This window comes from Balaenoptera musculus, chromosome 5, assembly GCF_009873245.2.
Source record: "Balaenoptera musculus isolate JJ_BM4_2016_0621 chromosome 5, mBalMus1.pri.v3, whole genome shotgun sequence".
NCBI classification, from domain to species: Eukaryota; Metazoa; Chordata; class Mammalia; order Artiodactyla; family Balaenopteridae; genus Balaenoptera; species Balaenoptera musculus.
Window position 1 is genome coordinate 9662571 of NC_045789.1, and position 22729 is coordinate 9685299.

Below are 22729 nucleotides of genomic sequence, written 5' to 3' on the forward strand. Positions count from 1 at the left end.
ACTGTTTATAATTTGTAAAATTAATTTTGCCAGCTGGAAGCATTCTCAGAGAGCTGTATGTTGATTAGTTTAAGTTATCTTCTTCCCTGCGATTCCGAACTTAATGGAAGTGCAACTGTGCCATGGGTTTTCTCCCACCCTTATTTAGAAAAGAAAATTAATTTTCTCCCACTGCACAGAGGGGGAGCTCTGCCATTGTGCCAGTAATATAAACCCTGTACTTTCTGTAGGGTACAGTGAGCCCAGAAAAGGATTTGTTCAGGCAAGGCAATGTTTGAATATGGCCTTGCCACACACTCTATCTGTTTGTTCTGGCTTGAGAGCAGGAAAAGAAAATTTTTTTACTTCATTGCAAACCCAAAGGTTTGGGTGGAGCTTAAAGAAATTTTTGGTTTAGTCACAAAACTATTTTCAATGTAGCTGGAAGCTCTGATTTGTTTTTGAGATTCTTGTTCAGCAAACTGATGTTTATCATTATTATAGACATAGCAATATCGCCTTAGGGAGGCAGTAGTTCAGAATGTAAAAACACAGTAACTTTCTTTTTGAGGGTGTTGATATTAGTGGATAAGAGGATATTTTTAGAACATTAGCAAATCAGTTAAAATGCTTTCTAATCTTTAGATACTGAAACAAAAGCAAAAGAATAGGGGGTTACCTGCAGAAGGGAAGAAGGAAACAGGAAATTGTTTTTTTTACTAACTTCTTTCAATTATTACCTTTATTATAACATTCTTAATGGCTCGTTAATATAGTTTTTATTTAACAGGTATATAATTTCCCCGGTCGTTAACTCTGAATGCGGATTTCTTGAGGCACACGAAACTGTGCAGAAAGCAATGCGAATTCGCCTGTCACCTTCCAGCCAGTGAACTCTCCCTCTGCCAGAGGAAGGCTCTGCACAGAAAGATGAGTCAAGGACTTGTATCTGCACTGCCATGATTTTACACTGGTTTGCAGGAGGACAAGTGACCGGCGAGTGTACAAAGGTTGATGTCCACCCAGGCTCGAGCTCCGTGAGCTTCCAAAACCAGGGCCAGAGCTCACTCAGCCTTTTTTGAGTGCTACTACTTATCAGAGCTTATGATAGGGATGGAGATATGCAGGCTATTAAGATATGGGCTCAACCTTCCCAGAATTTATAGGCCAGCCAAGAAACAGAAACTTGACATTTGACCATTATCATAAAAAAAGGGATCCAGAGCTACCAGTACTGAGAGCTCGCCCTAATAAGCCAGGCCTTGGGCTGAGAGCTTCATGTACGTTATCTCACTCTATCCTCAGTGACATCTTTGGAGGAAGGTATTACTCACCAGATTTTTCAGATAAGAAAAGTACGTTTTAGAAAGGTTATAAGCAACTGGTGGAAGGTCACAGAGCCAGGCGGGGCTGAGATTCACATCCTGAATCTCAGGTCTGTGGAAGCCAGAGCTCCAGACCTTAAAGTCAGAAGAAGCTTGGTGCAGACCCGCAGGTTAGGGGAGCTTAGGGGACGTAAGTGACACTGGGAGTGAATTGTGCGGGTCACACTGGCATTATTAGGACAAAGATAATGAATGGACAGGAGAAAAGTTCTCCAACAAAGGCAGAGGATGTGTGAAGGCGTGAGGAGGCACGGCAGGGAGCCCAGTGCTGTGGACACAGCAGGTGTGTGCCAGGCGGCGGCACTAGAGGAACTGAGAAAGACACAGAGACAGACAGACAGACACACACGTACACAGAGGCAGGCACGTGAGTTTTCGCCAAGTCAAGGCGTTGAAAATGAAGGAGAGTCCCTTACAAAAACACAGCATAGTTTATCAATGGTCTCCTCTGGCTGGCTTTTGGTTCCTAATTATAATTTCAGGGGCTATTTTAACCTAGACAGCAAAGTTACATTTCTTCCCATCGTCATTTTGCTGGCAGCAAAAATACTGAGGTATCATCTTAAGCTTTTCCTGAACCCTTCTTAACTTTTTCTAGTGTGTTGGTTCCATTCAATGTGATCTGAGAAAAGCAGTTCAGTTCTTCATTTTTATTTCTATGACGTTCAAGTGTTCTGATTTTTATTCTTATATTTGATGAGAAGATACCATGTTTTCCTGACCCCAAACCTTAAAAGGTTTTCATAAAATGTGTCCTGTGTCTCTTCCCTCTCCCCTTACCCAGTATTTTTATTTCTTTTACTGGGGTCACTTACTTTAAAAAAATTAACTTCTAGGGCTTCCTACTATTTCTTTTTACTACCCTCATCCCCACTATTTCCCATCAATATATCTTTTCTATGCAAGAAATAAAATCAGTTTCCACATCTGGCTTCTTGATGATCTGTTATAATGTAGTATCTAGAAAAGGCAAGTCTATAGAGACAGAAAGTAGATTAGCGGTTTCCTAGAGGTGGGATAGGGGGCTTGAGGGTTGCTGTGGTCAGTTTGGGCTGCTATAACAAGATACCAGATTGGGCGGCTTCAACAACAGAAACATTTACTTCTCACAGTTCCAAAGATTGGAAGTCTGAGGTCAGGGTGCCAGCACGGCAGGTTCTGGTGAGAGCTCTCCCTGGCTTGCAGACTTCCACCTTCTTGCTGTACCTCCACGTGGATGGGGGTGGGTGGGGAGACTGTGCTCTGGTCCCTTCATCTCCTTGTACGGGCACCAATCCTATCTTGGGAGCTCCACCTCCATGGCCCTCATCCAAACCTAGTTACCTCCCAAAGGTCCCACCTCCAGATACCACCACACTGGGGATTAAAGCTTCAGCATATGAATTTTGAGGGGCACAAACATTCAGCCCATAGTAGGGATTGAGAGCTAAAGAGCACAGGGTTTCTTTTTGGGTGACAAAAATATTCTAAAATTGACTGTTAGCAATGGTTGCATAACCTTGTGAATATACTAATAACCACTGAATTGTATACTTTAAGTAGGTGAAGTGCACGGTATGTAAATTATATCAATAAAGCTATTACTAAAAAAGTTATTTCTGGTTCTTGTTAAGGGAAGAAAAAATAGTGCTTTTAAAAGTTTTCATATAGTACGAACTATTTTTTGGCAGTTCATTCTATCATCACATAAATATATAAGTATTATAGGAAAAACAGGGTAAAAGGTTTTGAGAGTTTCAAGAAATTTGATTCTATGGTATTTGCAGTGGCGCTTCCCACAAATCACGCTTTAGGTCGCTTTCTACTATTCACCCAATACAATGCAATGGTAGAGCATCACCTTAAGTGTAAAGCACTCTTGCTTCAAGAAATTGAAAGACAATGCAAGTGTAAGAGTAACAAAATCAAAAGAAAAGCAATATGCTACTACTCTTTACATTTGAATAGTTATCATTTACAAAGAACTATAATATTCTTTAACTACAAAATTTCTCCTCTAAGTAAGTGTGGTAGGTATTATCATCGCATTTTATAGGTGAGGAAAATGACCTGCCCAAATTCACGTGGCTAATTAGCTGTCGTGTCTGGATACATTTCGTGACGGCAAGTTTACTATCTTTCCATTGCTTTCCCCACTGTTTAGTGCTGACTCTCTAACGCCTCTCTTTCAGTTTTTCAGTGGCTTAGACAGGGTGATCTCTGTAAAATTGAAGAATACCCTCACCTTAGTTCATACTATCTTCTTTATCTGGAGTAATTAGCAAATATTTAAACTCCAGAGGTACTGCAACCATCACATGAGAGTAGAGCCCACAGAGGTCTGTCTTGTTCTCAATGATTCTTGTTACTACCAAATACAGACCACACTGGTGATGAAGTCCAAGTTCAGATATTCAACCCCAGAAGGGTTAACCCAGACTTGAGGCGAGGCAGCTTTTAACCCCCTCTTAGACTGTGTTTGTGGAGGAGGAGGGCGGGGAGTGCAGGGAGTGCTATCAGAGTGCCAACAAGTTCGGAATAACACGGGTTGAAGAGATAAATTAACTGAAGGAGTCACCACCACAAGCAGTAGAGGGCTCTCTAACATCACCCAGAAGACTCACAAGCAGAACCATCATTGCCTGGGTTGTTCCCTGGTTAAATCCCACATCATCCCCATGTTCCCAGTGTTTACTTGTTTGCTAAAGGACATTCTAAACACCAGTGCTTAGAAAAGACCAGATGAATTCTGCTGATAAGAAGATTCAGTGAAATTTTCCCATGCTGGATCACTAATACATGTTACCTAATCCTGTTGCTATAAACCTTCTTCAAGAGCCATTGCAATTTAGAAGTATGGTGTGTTTCACCATCATAAAATGAATATTCAATAACGTATGTTGAATACCATAATTTGCTAGGTAAAGTAATGAAAAAGAGAGTTACACTGACATTGTTAATCTCAGTTTCCCACTTTGATAAATAAACCAAGGGAAAAAAGGGATGCTAAACCTGTGAAAACAGATGTCAATGCATTAAAACCAAAGGAATCTAGATTAACCACTAGTGCTCTTAATGTCATCCATCCATCATTAGTCTTTGTGGATATAAGATGAGTGAGTGACTATTTGAAAGTTAATCTAGCAAATCAAACTCCTGCTGTGAAGTTGAGAGTTCTGTCATAGACATAAGAGTGAGTGAAGACTTTATTGCTTAGCCTACTGAAGTCTTTCTATACAGAAAATGGAGATCCTTACCTACGGATCTGTAATATCTAAGGGAAAACAAGCCAATGGCATGTGAATCATGCAAAGAGTCTGAGGTATAAGTAAAGCCTAGAGTCTGATAAAACATACTATTCTCTTTAGTGACAGAAGGTAAATTTAATACCAGAGAAGAAACCTTTTATTTCAATTCTTAATATAGTTTCTCTACTTATTTATGACATTATTTTATTTCTTTGGAAGAACTTTTTCAGTTGGCAAGAATATCCATATAATGTTATACAGTGCAAATATTTTAGTATTTCTAAAAATGTTTGGGAAAATTTAACCATCTCAAAAGACATATAAGATCCGTCGTTAATTTAAGCCATTTGAAGTGAACTTTAAGAACCGCGTCCTTCACTCTACAGAGGGTCACATTTTCAACATTCAGCCTCTGCAGTTTTTCTAAAAGATCATGAGTTTCCACATAGCTACTCCCACCCTGGAAAGTCTGCAAATTACATTAAGTTGTAAACAGATAGCAAAATACATTAAAGCGAACCCAGGTATTTATTTCATTCTTAGCCTCCGACCTCATCTGTTAGTCTCATCTTAGTTACAGATAAGCAGTAACAGATTTATCTTCCAGATACTTTCACAACATGCTAAGAAAGGCTAAAAAGTCACTCATGGGAATTATAAGCTAAGTAGACACTGAGATGCAAACATGCCATCTAATAAGATCATATGCTTATATGAGGTTACACAGGGTAATATTATCCACGCAGGTGCATCTCTACTATTATGCTACTTATACTCTCCATTACTGGATTCACCACAGTAATGTAACTGTAACGGTCTGGTAATGTGTCTGCATCCTCACTAGCATGTGACCTCTCTGAAGCAGAGTTGTGTCTTAATTTACTGGCAGTATAGGGTAGTGTTCGGTCATAAAGAAAATATTAAAAAACACTGTAAGTATGCTTTGTTCTAATAGGTAACACCGACCGTCTAGTAAATGAAAGCATCAATTATGACAAAGACACCTCACATAAGGTCCTGATATTAAATATGCTATTTGGGGATGTTGAGTAGTATAGCGTTAGCATCTTACATCTTACATCTTGACACCTGCTGTCAATGGCTTTATACAAGCTATACTCATTAACCAGAGCTTAGATCAGTGTTTCTCTGTGTGGACCATTTGTACCAGATTCGCTTTCAGGAAGCTCGTTAAAATGTTGATACTTTCCCTGTCACACCCAGATTCAGACTCGGTAAGTCTAGGGAAGGAAGGCAGCAGGAAGAAGCTGATTTTTAAAAAATAAGGTCGCTAGGTAATTCTCATGCACCTACAGAATGAGAGGCATTGGCCTCTCTGCTCAATACGAACATGAGTGAGCATGAGTTTCTCTAACTGGTATTTAAAGCTATTCTTTCCCTCACCCTTCTTTTCATTCAGTTTCTAGCCCCTCAGTGCTCTTAAAGAGAATGGAGCAAAGCATTCATCCCATCAGCCGGCATGTGCACCACGAGGCTCTGCAACTTTCCTGTTCCGGGCGGGATAACAGTGCGGGCAGTTGGCAACAGTCATCTTTACTAGAGGGTCACAGAAATCCTTAGCCAAAAATATTGAATTGGGCTCGGAAGAAGCAATTATACATAGGAACAGGAAAGTTTTCTGCATAAGCACTTAAATTCAAAAGAGGTCCATAACGAAGTGAACAACACAAACCTACCTGTTCCTTGCCTTCAAGAAGTACATAATCACAGGCAGGCACAGGCTGGAAGTGAGGATTGCAGGGTAATCAATCAAATTAAACTCTCAGAAACAGGGAGACAGTGAATGCACTGATCGGCAGTCTTGAACGCAAAGTCAAATTATTCCTCTTACGTAGGCTTATTAGTAAGGACTAACAGTGCAAAATAATTTTGCAGGAAATTACGCTGATTCTATTTTAGCTTTCATCAACTTAACTCTCTAAACAATATTTTAGCTGAATAAAGATCTGTTTGCTTCTTAACAGTGATTATATCACTGAGCAGCTTATTACAGAGTTCAGTAAGAGCCAATATGCTTATCTAGAAAGGACTTGCTTAAGACACTTAAGACCTGACACCATTATAAGATAAAACAAGGTCCCAACTTTAAAGTTGGAAACCAAATCAAGACTCCAAAGAGTGTACATTCGTTTTTAGTCTCTTGCAAGTTTCAAGCATGTGGACATTTCCACTGAATTAATATAGACAAATTTCAGATCTATCCATAAATCACTCTGTGCTACCTTGGGTTATCAATTTTAGAAAAGGAATTCTAGGGACACCCCCATCAAGCTCCCATGACAGTGCACTTGTCATTACAGTGAAAGGAAAACAACTACACCGTTTTATCTCACAGGGTACATCTGCAGGAACCATTTTCCAAACGAACACTCAATTTTTGTTTACCTTATTTTCATGTTGAAACATGAACATCCAGTAAAATATGGGTGGCATGGTTTTTAAAAATAAAATTCACTTTTTTGTCTAGGTTTTATTCAATCTTATAGATAAACCACGTTCACCATTTGACTTTTCAAATCACTTCCACTAACAGTTTTCTTAAAGGAAGCGTTTACATGGAATCAAATGCCACTGCATGTAGAGCAGGTGCGGCTGAAATAGGATAATATGATTGGCAAAAGTAATTCTAAAAATCCTAAAACATGACCTTGGGCAACTCAGACTTCCTTCAAGCCTCAGTTTTCCTGCTGTGAAACTGGAGGGCTGGACCCCATCACCACGGAGGTGACTTCCAGCTTCAACATTCCGGGACACCTTATTCACGTATTAGCTCACCAGCAGTGTTCTTTTTAACAAGCCCTTTGTTTAAATTTACCTTTTTCTGCACTGGTATAACTCCTCCACCTCACCCTCCACGATCCATATTACAATCATTAATGAACAAAACAGCGCCTTGAGCTTAATCATTCTTACAGAGCAGTGTTTTTGTTCAAAGATGTCATCTGTGTAATAAACCTATCTAGAATTATTCATGGGGAAATAATAACCTTCACGTTTATGTCCACGTATTATAAAGTACTTATTGATAGAAAATCCTTGCCTAGATCTGAACTCCAGCAGAGAAGGCTCCTAAGATGCATTTTTAAGAGGTCTTTCGCCTGTCGACATCCTTCAAAACGAGCTTAGAGCTCACCGCAGCTCCACAACATTGCTAAGAAGCTGACTGAGTTTTATTTTAAACCCGCTCGATACATTCTTCACTTTCTGTTTTTCTTCAGCTGTCAAAGCCGCTTTCTCATATTTATTTTCATTCGAGGAAGGCAATAACTGAACAGACGAATCAAGTGAAGAAGATGAGAAGCTGGGCAGAAGTGTCAGCAAAAGAAGCGGTCAAATATCTACACTTCTCTGGTCTCGGGGAAGCACGTTACGTCCAAGGAACTCTACACAGTTTGCAGCACATGACTGAAAGATGCCAAGTACTGGCAAAGAAGTTACACGGTTTTGGAACATTCAGAAAAACACAGAAGAGAAGAACGGAACCAGATAGGAAAGCACACTACCTTTGCAGGGGCATGATCTCACAAGCCATCGTTGTCTGGAGATTTGCAAGGGACCCTCACAACTGTGTCTTCGGCGCCCAGCAGGGCGTCTGTTCGGGGGCGGGCGGGGGGGCCAGGCTGCTCTCAGCGGCTGGGCTGGGCTGGGGGCGCGAGGCTGCAGCTCGCCGCCGCCGGAGAAGCAAGTTGCTCTGCCGCCAGCCAGCGTCCTGCGGTTCGCAGCCTCCGAACCTCCCCGGGCGGAGCTACAGGGCTGCTCGCTCGCTGCCTCTGCACATTTCCACCGCAGTCCACTCTGACCTTTGTTCCAGGGAAGCAGCTGAGCCCGCCAGCCAATCAGAGGAGCAGCTGCCGCAGGGCTTAAAGGCGCTGCTGCTGCTGCTGCTGCTGCTGCGGCTTCTCGGCGGCGGGCTTGCCTAATTCTGGTAACTCGAAACTCTCCTCCGAGCCCTTCCACAGACGGGCTTGTCCGTCTGCGGAAAGCAACCAATAACTGCAGCGAGAGCAAAGGGTCCCTCCACTTCTCAACGTTTCGGAGGACTGCCAACAAGGAAATCCATTTGTCAAGGAAAGGCACGGCCTCCGAAACGAAAGGTTTCTGTGACACAAGGCGTGAGCTATGCTCAGTCTCCTTTCTTCCTTAAAAAAAATAACAAAAAAAAAATCAAACCACTAGCATTGGAAGGCGTGACACTTTTCTAGAAGGCACACAGGCATTCTTCTAGACTCCTGCCCTACCCATATTTATTTCCTGCTGATGTCTGTTTACATTGCGGTGGTTACTAGTCACTGGGGACATCTCCCAAGGCACATAGCTCTCGTTTCTGGGGAGGACACACGTCCTAAGACAGCCCACCGTCTCAAGGGATCAAAACGGCTATTCCCACGGAAGTATTTCAACTGATTATTTCTGTTTATCCTTATAAAGTTGAATGTGTTTATTTAAAGAGTCATTTTCCTCTAAGAACATCACCAGCATGTTTTTGGTTGGTTGGTTATTTATTTATAGATTTTTTTTTTTTTTTACAGGTAACACCAAATCAATTTCTCGTAAGGTCTGCTAAAATGCCTGTTAATTATCCAGCTCTCCCTTAGTTTCCTCTTCAGTGTGGAATACTAAAGTGTTATTTTAGGAACATAATTGTTCATTCACAGGTTTCAAACGTTGCAACAATAGTAAAAATATATTTTAATAAGATTTCTTTCATATCATAGGATTTGCCGAGAGTTACAACAAAGTCCAGAGCACAGCTTTTAGTAGAAGAAAGGGCAGAAAGCTAGAGTCCATGACGTTCAGCAACAGAGCGGGGGGGAGGGCGGGGGGGCTTCCCTGGTGGTGCAGTGGTTGAGAGTCTGCCTGCCAATGCAGGGGACACGGGTTCGAGCCCTGGTCTGGGAAGATCCCACATGCCGTGGAGCAACTGGGCCCGTGAGCCACAACTACTGAGCCTGCGCGTCTGGAACCTGTGCTCCTGCAACAAGAGAGGCCACGATAGCAACTAGAGAAAGCCCTCGCGCAGAAACGAAGACCCAACACAGCCATAAATAAATAAATAAAAAAAAAAGAAACAGAGGGGGCTGGTACGACCAAAAAAGTATCCTTCTCCCCTGTATTTTTTCCCAGATTTCTTACAGATCACTCATAATTCTGAATTTAGAACACGAAGTCCTTTTGTGAGCGTCTGCTCTCCTTTGCTATATAAAAATATTTATTTCATTGTCTGACTAAATCCTCCATCATATTTATGAAAATGGATTAGTTATCCTGAAACTTATGTTCAGACATTATGACAGAATATCAGTAACTAAAATCAGCCTTTTAAAACACTGGAAGTTGAGTTAAGTCCAGAACTTACTTTAAGTTGTCAATATATTCTTTGTTTTGATTCTAGATTTAGAAATACTAATTGGATTCTCCAGTAACAGTAACTTAATTCTATATATTTGCTTAAGTTTTTTATCTTTCAAAAATGCAACTTTACATCTTGCTTAACACTTCAATTAACTTCTTGAGTTAGGAAATCACTATTATATATCATAATATCTATTTTATTGATGAGTAAACTCGGTACTAGAAAATTAAGTAATTTGTTCAAATTCACATGGAAAGTTAGTGGCAGAACAGAAATTGGATTCAGAATTTCTCAGGTCTGCTTCAGAACTCTGCTACATAGCATAGTGCTTACTCTATTCTACATGAGTTTTTAAAATATTTCACAACAAGTATTTTTAGAAATAGTTAAAATTCAAATGACAGAAATAATATTTTGTCTTTTCTAATTTTATGAACACATCAATACTACATGGCTAAAATAGACATATGAGTTCAACAATAAAGGACCCAGCATTTCAGAAATATGTTAAACCAAACTATAATTTACATTCAATACATACTAGCGGTAAAATACTGATGAACAGGGGCATTCAAATTTAAAATCTGATTCCACATATATTTCCTGATAATTTAAGTCTTGCTATCAACATCCCTCGAACATGCCATACTAGTAGTTAGATGTCAGTGGTCATTTCTGAAAATCACCTAACACTAGAACTCAGTAATTAGCTGCCTTTTCAAGTCTCTATTATTTATTTATCACAATTCCTCCTTTTTCTGGTTTCTGGTCGATTTTGGGGGCATGACTTGATGATCATTTCTGAATTTGTACCTGGACCGGAGCTCCTCCTCTCAACTACACCCCCTGCCAGAGTCCTCGATCACTGGAATAGCTTTATTACTCTGTGTCCCACATCCTCACGTCAGTTCTTCACCGTCAGGCAGCAGGAGTACCACTCCTTGAACCCTGCTGGTTCCAGCTTCTCAAACTCTGATACCCTGCCTGCATTTCCTCCGCACGAGCCCCCGGATGTGCATCCCTCAGAACCGTCCTGCCCCTGCCTCCCCCGTTCCTCCTCCTTCTCCTTAGCTACTCAGCTCCGACTGTCCGTGTCTGCAGAGGACAACCTGCACCCAGACCAGCTAACGTGCATCTTTAAAAAAGGCGCATTCCTGGCTTTCCTCAGCATTTAGTTATTTCTAAAAACAGGTTCACTAGCATCCTCTGCTACTTCACCCCGTATGCATCCTGTGAGCTGCATGCCCTACTAAAACACTAAAAGCCTCCAAACTTCTAAACGCTAAAACACTGCAAAAGGAAGTCACAGAACCCTGGCAACGGGGTAGATTAAAATTTCCTGTTATTTCATCTTGGCCTGAACCTCAGTACTCCGGGGCAAACTCTGTAGTTGTCTTTGACTGATTTTTGACTACTTTCCCACAGAAACTATTGCTGACCTTCTCCAATGGCACAAATCTGAATCCCTCTCGGTCACTAATTACCCTGCCTCCTAAATTTACTAAGAAAGTCAAGATCAGCAAATATGAGTGAGTGCCTTTGATCGTCTTTGCATTAGGGGTTGAAGTACCACCACCGCCCCCCGGCCCCCTCCAAACACACACACACACCTTTGCCTCCTTCTTTTTGACTTCTTCCTAGTCTAGGGGAACATGTCCCCACTCATGGGACTCAAATTTCTTACCCAGGTATTGGATCTCATCATTTTATCCTTCCTCAGGAAGAAGCCTCATGTCTCCTCCATCTTAAATCTGTCCCCCTTCCGACAGGCACCCGAATAAGTGCCCCCCAGCCTTGAAAGCTTTTCCTCGGCAGTCTTACCCTCTGGTGACGCAGCGCCATTTCCCTCCCCTTCCCACTGACAGGCTCCCCAAAGCCCACCTCTGCAGCTCCCACTGCCTCAGAAATTACTCCTCTGCCCCATGCCAATGGACTTCAGACTTCACCACGTTCCTGAAACTGCTTTTAAGGCCACCAATGCTCTTTTGGTCACTAAATCTAAACGCTTCGTCTTAGATGCCTTTTTACTCTCAACTTTTCATTAACACCCACCTTCAGTTTTCTCAAAGTCTTTGGCTCTCTGTGATCTTTCCCGGGAATTCTCCAAGTGTCCCCAGTCACTCCATCCTCCTTTTATTTCATCTGTCTTTCCTCCTGTCTTACGCCCCTCCTGCCTCACCTTCCAGCCCCACATCTTTCAATACAGGCATTCTACTAGGGCTTAATAAACTGCGCTCTGGAATTACGCTCCTAGGGATTGGTTTCTGACTCTGCCACAGACAGGCGGCATAAACTTGGGCAAGCTGTTTAAAAGCTCTGAAATGGCTCTGAGGAATAAATGGAATCATGCATGTAAAACACATAGGATAGTTCCTGGCAAGTAAGTGCTCAATAATTATTAGTATTATCGCCCTAATCAACACTTTCAAAGCCTCATATTATCTGATTCTTAAAATTCTCCTCCTCCTGGCCCCTCTTGTTAATGATGTTATTATTCTCTTTACGAATCAGATTCAAAGCATAAGTCATCTTTACTCCTCTCTTTCCTCTCCTTAACCAAATCTGTTGATTGACCTGTCATGTCTCTTTAATCAGTAGGCCTTGGTCATCTGCAGTATCATGATAACCTTCAAAACGATCTTTCTGCCTCTATTCACTCTATCCCCAGTGAATACATTTCACTATTAGAGTGAATTTTCTACTGTGGTTGTGATCTGGTCACTCACTCTTCTTCTCGAAAGCTTCAACAGCTCTCAGCTACCTCTTAAATGAACCCCAGTATCCCTCTCCAGTTCAGCTGCTTATACCTCCCCTCAGGAAGCCACTCCAGATGTACCTGGACACTTTTTTCAAATCTGCTCTGAACTTTTCTACCCCAAACATTTACCTTTTGTCTGGAGTATTTTCCCATTCCATTTTCTCCTGGCAAAATTCTGTGTATACTCAGGCTTAGGCCAGATGGAACAAATCTCTTGCCCCTTTTAACTCAGATAGCCCTTTGCATCGCTTACGATATTTATCTTTTTTTCCCAGCACACCATTTTATTATTATTTGAATCTAAATATTATCTCCCTATTAGAACGTAAGTTCTCCAGGACAAGAATTGTATTTTTCCTGCAGCCGTTACACAGAACAGACACTCAATAAGTGCTGATTGAATGAACTGATACGTCAATCACTCTTCACCAGAGACTGAAGCATATAGTTCCTTTAATTAGATTTTAACTTATCAAGCAATATTTCTACCCACTTTTTAATATTTCCCATTGTAGGCCTACACTAAAGATAAAGTAGACACTTCTTGGAGTTTCAAATGAAGGATAATGATAACGAACAATTGAGTAAAGAAATAAACTCTTGGGGTTATACATTGATGTGCAACCACAGAGATGCAAAAAGTTAAGATTCTATCCAAAACTTTCAAAATCTTTTAAGCATTTTACATTATCCAATTTCTCCTAGTGTGTTTATTTCCTTTTCTACACTTCAGCTGGCATGCAGACTTCTAATTTTCTTACATAACTTCTTCAGCAGATTCCAAGTGTTTGGCAATATGAGTTTGCACTTGTGCTATCAAGAGCAACAACTGCTCCAAAAATGATGTGGTTTCATTTGTTTTAATTTCAACATCAATTTGAAGCAACCAAAGAACCAAGACCATTTCTTGGCCACATTAATTTGTTTTCATATATTGTTTTAACATCAGATCGATTTGTTTCCTAAGAAAAAAATATGTTGCAATAATTTCTTTCTTACAAGTTTGGTAAGAAGGTGCTTCTCAGGCAAGGTTTCTTCCTCATATTTTTTTTATCAATCTTTATAAATTGCACTAAGGAGCAAAACCTTCCACAAGATGCTCGTATAGTATTCATAAATGGTAATGAATAAATCTGACAGGATTTTCATATTCACAAAGCCAGGATTTTCAGGGCACATATAGTTTAGATATCCTGGTACTGCTGCAAAGGATCCTGACTAAACTTGCTCTCTGGCAATCTGGGTTAGAACACTAGTGAATTTCAGGGCTCACCAGCGGACTTCATCATCACTGACAGCAGCAAATGTCAAAAATAAAAGAGTCGGGGGGAGAAGGAACTGAAAGGGTGGTATATGTAAGGCAACCGGCACTTATTGAGAAGTTATGCTGCGTTCATTTTCATAGATGTGGAAATGAAGAATTAACTTGAGCATGCAGCTAATAAGTGTATGACACGAAGCCAGCATCTGAATGCCACAGCATTTCCACCGTACGAAAGCTTTTAAAGATGGTAAAGTATTATACTCACCCATCGATAACACACATTATCAACTGGCTATAGGAAATAAAGAATCCTTTCTTTTGGTCTGTGTTTTACATTTTGATGAGTGCATATATATTAAATAAGGTCTATACAGTCTAATAGTGGCTGTCTGAACCAAAGATATACAGTGGACCAGAACAAACCTCTTTTGCTACTCTGAGCCAACAATCAGAGAGAGTGTGTGTGTGTGTGTGTGTGTTGTGTGTTGTGTGTCATGTGTGTGCTCTGTAACGGTAGAAGCCAGCTGTAGTTGCAGTGGGGGAAGGAAGTGGTTGCCATGGGGTGTTGAAGGAAAGAGGAAGAAATAGAAAAGATGGAAAATCAAGTTTTCAATTGAATTCTTAATTGTATTCCTCTAAGAACATATGGAACTGACAGGTAGGCCGTCAGTTGTTTTTATGTAAAAAAACCCACAAACCTACAGTATTTCTTAACTCAAAGAATTATTATAAAACCTCATTAAAGATTTATTTTAGAAAGCAAAACAGTGACATTTAAACCAGGTTCATGCTAATAGGAATACGGAATTTCTAGTTAGGTAAACTATTTTTCTTCAGTCACAGCAGAAATGAAGAAGCTTGCTTTACTTAAGGCCCCAATAAAAATAACTAATAAAATCAACATAATTAACGTTTCCTCACTTATTTATTAGACTTATTTAGTGTATATTAGAAGACCACTGGAAAAAATCCCATGGGGATAGAAATTATATAATTGTTTTTCCAAAGACACACCTCTTTAATTCTAATGATGGATCTTGCTTTTAAAACGGTGTATGCGGTTATTTCATTAAAACATATCTGATTGGCCTTGGGGGAGCCTACAATGGCACACAGGGTTCACTACGGGTTCTAAAATCCCGTAGAGCCGCCGTTGGGGGCAGAGGAGAAGGCTGTAAAAAGTGAGGCAAGGCTGAAAGTCCTCCAGAGCTGAAGAGGCACTACTCAGGGTTCCCCTTTCCACCCCACTGACTCCTTGATTTCACTAACTGATTCCAGTGTTCCCAATATGAGTCAAAACCTTCGCCAGAAAGACTGAGTAATGATTTCAAATCAAAAGACAAGTAATTACAGTACATACTCACGGGGGATATGGCCAATATCTTATAAAAATTGTAAATGGAGTGTAATCATTAAAACTGTATAAAAATTAATAAAAAAGACAATTAGCTGTAATTTATGGCACGTAAATACAGTTATATAGAAATTCAAACAGAGGCTCTATTTTTTCTTAAAAAAGTGAATTTCTTCTAACAACGGAGGGACTGCAAGTTCTTCATAAAAAATGGTTAAAAATAAATTCTTTGAAACAACTTACATAATTGTTCTCCAACTTTCTGGGACAGTGAAAAATCCACATTTTTGCCAGATGGAATCTCAGTTAGTGATCACTGCCAATAAATAAATGCTTGAGCACATTTTCCTGGAATGGGACTCCCTGGGCATGACTTTCTCCAAATCTCCCTCAGGAGCCCGGATAATAGCGTTTCTGTTCTCACAAAATAAGCCATGTCCCACACAACAGCTGCTGCCACACCTGAGATTAGCTGCCTCAGACTGTCCCAGTGACCTTTCACCCTGTTAAATGGTATTTCCTGGCAGGGGAGAAGCAGGCTTCAGTGGGGCTTCCTCAGAGAAACGTCAAAACTGGTTAGTGTGCAATGGTAACCGATTGGTCATCACAGCTGACTCTGTACCCCTCAGACATAAAACAAACTTTTCAGATTTCTGAGATACGAAATACTTAGCATGAGCACAAAACCTCTCAATGGCAATACACTGGCTGATAAAATTAATTTACTTTTAAGTGGCAATGCTTTGCTTTCAAGCAACTCAGTAAATGAATGAGCGAAAATATATTAAGGAGGAAAGTGAGAGGAAAGTGATTATTTGTATCACCAAAAATAGGTCACATTAAAAAAATCCCACAAATACAAACAAATTAATATAACAAAGCAGAAACAGACTCACAGACAGAGAGAACAAATTAGTGGTTACCTGCGGGGAGACGGAAGGGGGAAGGGCACGATAGGGGTAGGGGATTAAGAGGTACAAACTGCTATGTATAAAATAAGCTATAAGGATATATTATTATACAGCACAGGGAATATAGTCACTATTTTACAATAACTTTAAGTGGAGTATAACCTATAAAAATTTTGAATTGCTATGCTGTACACCTGAACTATATAACACTGTAAATCAACTATAGCTCAATAAAAAAATAAAATTAAAAGAATCACAGTAATGGTGCCTTAAAGTGTCAACATCTCTAGAACATTTTAAATGACTTGATTTAAAAAACCATTTTAAATTCAACGTTTCAGAGAATTGGACCCACTGCATTAAATAACTGCATATGTGTTAACATCTTCTTTCTCTAGTGCAATTCATGTGTAGACATTAGAATTCATAAATGAATCCGAAAACTTTTTCCACATGGAATTTTAGTGAGGAGATATACAAGTTGGACAAAGAAATTTCAAATAAATTAGGAAAAAAACTAGACTTATACATAAATGCATACGTAAAGCTAATAAAAGCAATGGTCCCCTCCAAATAGGCAATGCAGTTAATTCATTATTTAAATAGGTGAAAAAATACATTGAAAAGTGAATTATAATTCCATAATAAGTTTCCAAAATGCTGCTTCAGGAAGACAACACTGAAATGTAAGTCAATCCAATTTGAAGAGTCTGGAAACAACCTAGTGAAATATTTTTGGACAAATATGCGTACTGCTGGAAATAACATCAGCCTAGACTTCAAATCACTCTGTGTAGAATAGATAGATGGTAATGAGTTTGGCCAAACCGAGTGATAACTGAATGGATACTCTGTTACTAAGAGAAGCTTAAATGAGATAATATTGCCTCTCTTATCCTCAGTGAGTTCACTACCACCACCTATTCTTTTCCATTTCCTTCACCCCTCCCCCTAGTTAAAATTTTTATTACTTAACCTCTGGATGATAGCTTTCATATTAGGTTTGGTCTTTGGTCTTTCCCACCACAAATCCAAACTGTACAGAAGTGATCTTCCCAAAACGCTGCTTTAATAATATCAGAAAGCTCTGATTGCTCTTCATAGCTTAACAAAGTAAAATTCAAATTCTACACACACAAACAGGGCCCTTCTACTCCTCCATCTCCACACACAATGTCACTCTCTCCTTCACTTGAACTGGAGGTCCAGGCAGGCTGAGCCGTGCTTGCCCACTGTCGGGCTCTGCTGCCCACTTGTTTCCTGTTCAGGCATTTCTCCTAGCTTGGAATCCTCCTCCCGAACACATACCCTCTCATCCAAACAAAACTCAGCCTTTCTGGGCTTCCCTGGCGGCGCAGTGGTTAAGAATCCGCGTGCCAATGCAGGTGACATAGGTTCGAGCCCTGGTCTGGGAAGATCCCACATGCCGCGGAGCAACTAAGCCCATGCGCCACAACTATTGAGCCTGCACTCTAAAGCCCGCGAGCCACAACTACTGAGCCCGTGTGCTACAACTACTGAAGCTTGCGCGCCTAGAGCCCATGCTCTGCAAGAAGAGAAGCCACCGTGATGAGAAGCCCACGCACCACAACGAAGAGTAGCCTCCGCTCACCGCAACTAGAGAAAGCCCGCACACAGCAATGAAGACCCAATGCAGCCAAAAATAAATAAATTAAACAAATTAAAACAAACAAACAAACTCAGCCTTTCTGGGCTACTCATATGCTGCCCTTTCCGATTCCCCTACTCAGGGGATTTTATGCTCTTGAATGAGTGAAACCATAATTGTCAAGTCCAAAAGCAGTTCAGTTGTCACTCTATATGATTTCTCTAAAATCTGACAATTACTATGTCTTCCTTGAAACATATGTCATCTTTTAATTAAAAGACAGAAAAAAACATTTTTCTTACTGCAAACTATGCAATCTATGCTCACACAGAAAATTTAGAAAATACAGAGAAAAAGAATGTAAAAGTCAAGCACAATCCCGTCACTTACATAACCGGTATTTAATACATTTCTATGTTCTTCCATTTTTCTCTATTTATATATAATATATATAGTTATGTATAAAGATGGGACAAGGTGAAGGTACTTAATGCCACTGAACCATATACTTAAAAATGGCTGCAATGGTAAATTTTATGTATATTTTACCACAATAAAAAATATAGGACTATGCAGTATAACATACTGTTACAACATACTGTTTTATAACATTAATTTTCATTTAATAATCAGTAATATATTTCTGTGACATTTCTAATCCTCAAAAATACTTTTATGCTTATCTTATCATTTTTTATCCACGATGATAAGTTTAATCATTTGGTTCAAGTAGTGACTGTGAGATTTCTAAATTGTAAAAGAACCTTTCCTCTTTGTAATGAAAAATTATCTGTGAGATGATGATTTGAGACGGTGGAAATTTAGATTCCAGATGTTTGAGCATATATTTTGAAGGCAGAGCCAATAGGACTTGCTTATGGATTGGCTGAGAAAACTGGAGGAATCACAGATTTTTGGCCCGAGTAACTGGGTGAATGGTGCAAATTATTGAGATGGGGGAAAACCTGAGTAGAAATGGGATTGTCTTTTTTTAGGCAGAATTGTAAATTCGGAGTTTTGTTTTATATAGATTGAGTGTGATATGCTCATTAAATATCCAAGTATACTTGTCAGGTAGCCAATAGGCAGGGCTGGCCTCATAGGTATATGAAATATGCAGTTTCACAGGGCCCACACTCAGAAAGCCCCATATTTGGTTTAATGCTCTGCTGTTGTCATCTTGACATTCTCAGTGATTTTTAACAGAGGGCTCCACATTTTCACTTTGCACTGGGGGGCACCCCAAAGTTAAGTAGCTTGTCCTACCAATTGGATATAATAATTTCTAATATAACAGAGAGGCTGGAGCTGGAGGTATAATTTTGGAGGTCATAGGAATAAAGATGGTATTCAAAACTGTGGACCTGGATGAAAGCACGCAAGATGAGCACGGCTTGAGATGAGGTCATAGGACTGAGCCTTGTGGTGCTCTAACTTTGAGAGGTCTTGGAAAAGAAGACAGATTTTGCAAATAGGACTAATAAAGGGTGTCCAATAAGACAAGAGGAAAACCAGGAGAGTGTAGTATTACAGAAGCCAAGTGAAGAAAGTGCTTCAAAACAGAGTCATTAGTTGGGTCAAGTCCTGCTGAGAGATAAGAGTAAGATGAGAACAGGAGACTGACCTTTGGATTTGGCAAGATGGAGACTGCTGCTGTCCTTGACAAGAACAATTTCAGTGGTGTGTCAGGTGAAGAAAGAATGGGAAGAAAGCCTATAAAGACAGCAAGTACATATAATCCTTTACCAGAGCTCTAAAAGAGAAGAGGGATATTGTTTCTAGGGAGGATTAAAAAATATTGAGAGCTATTATAAAATGTTTCTATGCTGATGGGAAGAAACTGGAAGGGCAAAATTGATGTCATAGGGGAAGGAAGTGATTATTTTAACTTAGTCCTTGAGTGAGTGAGAGAGAATGGGGTTCAGAGTACCAGCACAAGGGTTGACCCCAGAGAGGTGCAAATTTGGTTCATCCATTGAGACAGGAGAGAAGGCAGAGTGTAAGGGTACAGGTATGGATACACTGGTAGATTTGGGAGGTAGGAGGCTAATAGGCTTTCCTGGTCACTGTGTGAAATAGGATAAAATCTTTGGATTGTGCTGTAATATTTTAGAAATCTAAGCCATGCCTATTTCTCTACTAAACTGAAGTTCATGTTTTTAGAAAACAACGGTGGTGAGAGAAGAAAAGAGCTAGTAGGTTTAGCTTTGTTTTTGTTATTCTAACATCAGACTCAGATGTCTGACAAGGAAACCAAAAAGACAGTTTAATGGGAAAGGAATAATCTTTTCAGCAAATGGTGCTGGGACAAATGAATATCCACATGCAAAAGAATGAAGTTAGACCTGTACCTCACACCATATATAAAAATTAATTCAAAATGGATGAAATACCTAAATACAATGGCAAAACTATAAAACTGTTAGAAGAAAACATAGATGTAAATCTTCATGACCTTGGATTAGGCAATGGTTTCTTAGATAGGACATCAAAATCATAAACAAAAGAAAAAAACAGATTAATTGGACTTAATAAAAATAAGAAACTTTTGTGCTTCAAATGACAGTATCAAAAAAGTGAAAAGACAACCCAAAGAATGAGAAAATATTTGAAAATCATATATCTGATAAGGGTTAGTATCCAGAACATACAAAGAACTCTTCCAACTCAACAGTAAAATGACAAACAATCCAATTTTTGAAAATGGACAAAGGATTTGAATGGACATTTCTCCAAAGAAGATATACAAATGACTAACAAACACATGAAAAGATGCTCAATATCATTACTCATTAGGGAAATACAAATCAAAACCACAATGAGATACCATTCTTCTACACCCAGCAGGATGATTATAATAAAAAAGACAATAACAGGTGTTGGTAAGGATGTGGAGAAACTGGAAACATCATATATTGCTGGTAGGAATGCAAAATGAAGCAGCCACTTTGAGAAACAGCTTATCAGTTCTTCAAAAAGTCAAACATAGAGTTACCTTATGATCCAGAAATTCCACCCTTAGGCGTATACCCAAGAGAACTGAAAACATGTCCATAGAAAGACTTGCACACAAATATTCATACTAGCATTATTCGTAACAGTCCAAAAGTAAAAACAACCCAAATGTCCATCAACTGATGAATAAAAAAATGTGGTGTATACATACAATGGGACATTATTCAGTCATGAAAAGGAATGAAATACTGATATATGATATGATATGGATGAACCTCCAAATCAGATACTAAGTGAAAGAAGGTAGATCCAAAAGGATCCATATTCTGTGATTCCAATTATATGAAATGGCAAGAGTTAGTGGAAGCTTCCCAGAGGAGATGAAAATTGACCATGGACAAAGTGGAACAAGGACACTCCAGATAAAGGGCACACGTTAGCAAAGATACAGACATGTGAAACCACTGGGATATTTGAATAATGTCGTTGCAATGTACCCTGGGTATACAATAAAGAACTGTGGAAGAGAAAGTCAGGAATGTAGGATGAGCCAGATTTTTAAAGGCCTTGAATGACTTGAAATTTATTCAATGAGAAGTCCTCTTTGCTTTTACAGCACTTCTATTACGTCACTTTAAAACCTTCTGCAGGAGGAGCTTCAAGATGGCGGAAGAGTAACACGCGGAGATCACCTTCCTCCCCACAAATACATCAGAAATACATCTACACGTGGAACAGCACCTACAGAACACCTACTGAACGCTGGCAGAAGACCTCAGACCTCCCAAAAGGCAAGAAACCCCCCACGTACCTGGGGAGGGCAAAAGAAAAAACAGACACAAAAGAATAGGGACGGGACCTGCACCAGTGGGAGGGAGCCGTGAAGGAGGAAAGGTGTCCACACACTAGGAGCCCCTTCGCGGGCGGAGACTGCGGGTGGTGGAGGGGGAAGCTTCGGAGCCGCGGAGGAGAGCGCAGCCACAGGGGTGCGGAGGGCACAGCGGAGAGATTCCCGCACGGAGGATCGGTGCCGACCAGCACTCACCAGCCCGAGAGGCTTGTCTGCTCCCCCGCCGGGGCGGGCGGGGCTGGGAGCTGAGGCTCGGGCTGCGGTCGGATCGCAGGGAGAGGACTGGGGTTGGCGGCGTGAACACAGCCTGAAGGGGCTAGTGCGCCACAGCTAGCCGGGAGGGAGTCTGGGAAAAAGTCTGGACCTGCCGAAGAGGCAAGAGACTTTTTCTTACCTCTTTGTTTCCTGGTGCGCGAGGAGAGGGGATTCAGAGCGCCGCCTAAACGAGCTCCAGAGACAGGCGCGAGCCGCGGCCATCAGCACGGACCCCAGAGATGGGCCTGAGACGCTAAGGCTGCTGCTGCCGCCACCAAGAACCCTGTGTGCGAGCACAGGTCACTCTCCACACCGCCCCTCCCGGGAGCCGGTGCAGCCCGCCACGGCCAGGCTCCCGTGATCCGGGGACAGCTTCCCCGGGAGAACGCACGGCGCGCCTCGGGCTGCTGCAACGTCACGACGCCTCTGACGCCGCAGGCTCGCCCCGCCTCCTCCGTACCGCTCCCTCCCCCCGCCTGAGTGAGCCAGAGCCCCCGAAGCAGCTGCTCCTTTAACCCCGTCCTGTCTGGGCGGGGAACAGACGCCCTCAGGCGACCTACACGCAGAGGCAGGTCCAAATCCAAAGCTGAACCCCGGGAGCTGTGCGAACAAAGAAGAGAAAGGGAAATCTCTCCCGGCAGCCTCAGGAGCAGCGGATTAAAGCTCCACAATCAACTTGATGTACCCTGCATATGTGGAATACCTGAACAGACAACCAATCATCCCAAATTGAGGAGGTGGACTTTGGGAGCAACGATATATATATATTTTTTCCCTTCTTCTCTTTTTGTGAGTGTGTATGTGTATG

At 40.9% G+C, this 22729-nt stretch overlaps 1 protein-coding gene across 8 annotated transcripts in view; it reads right to left on the reverse strand.

Moving 5' to 3' along the window:
- The window catches only part of FAM13A (family with sequence similarity 13 member A), a 343034-nt gene that overhangs the window by 94493 nt on the left and 225812 nt on the right, over positions 1-22729 (reverse strand). Inside the window, exons 1-2 of one of the 8 annotated variants that reach the window (XM_036852677.1) lie at positions 8116-8492; positions 6289-6333 (exon numbers count right to left, since the gene is read on the reverse strand). The exons of 6 other annotated variants lie outside the window; for them this stretch is intronic. In XM_036852677.1, the coding sequence (XP_036708572.1) occupies positions 6289-6333; positions 8116-8144 (74 nt within the window). In that variant the 5' untranslated portion in view covers positions 8145-8492. Of the gene's footprint in view, positions 1-6288; positions 6334-8115; positions 8493-22729 lie in introns of those variants that run through there. One more of the 8 variants, XM_036852678.1, reaches the window with a different exon arrangement.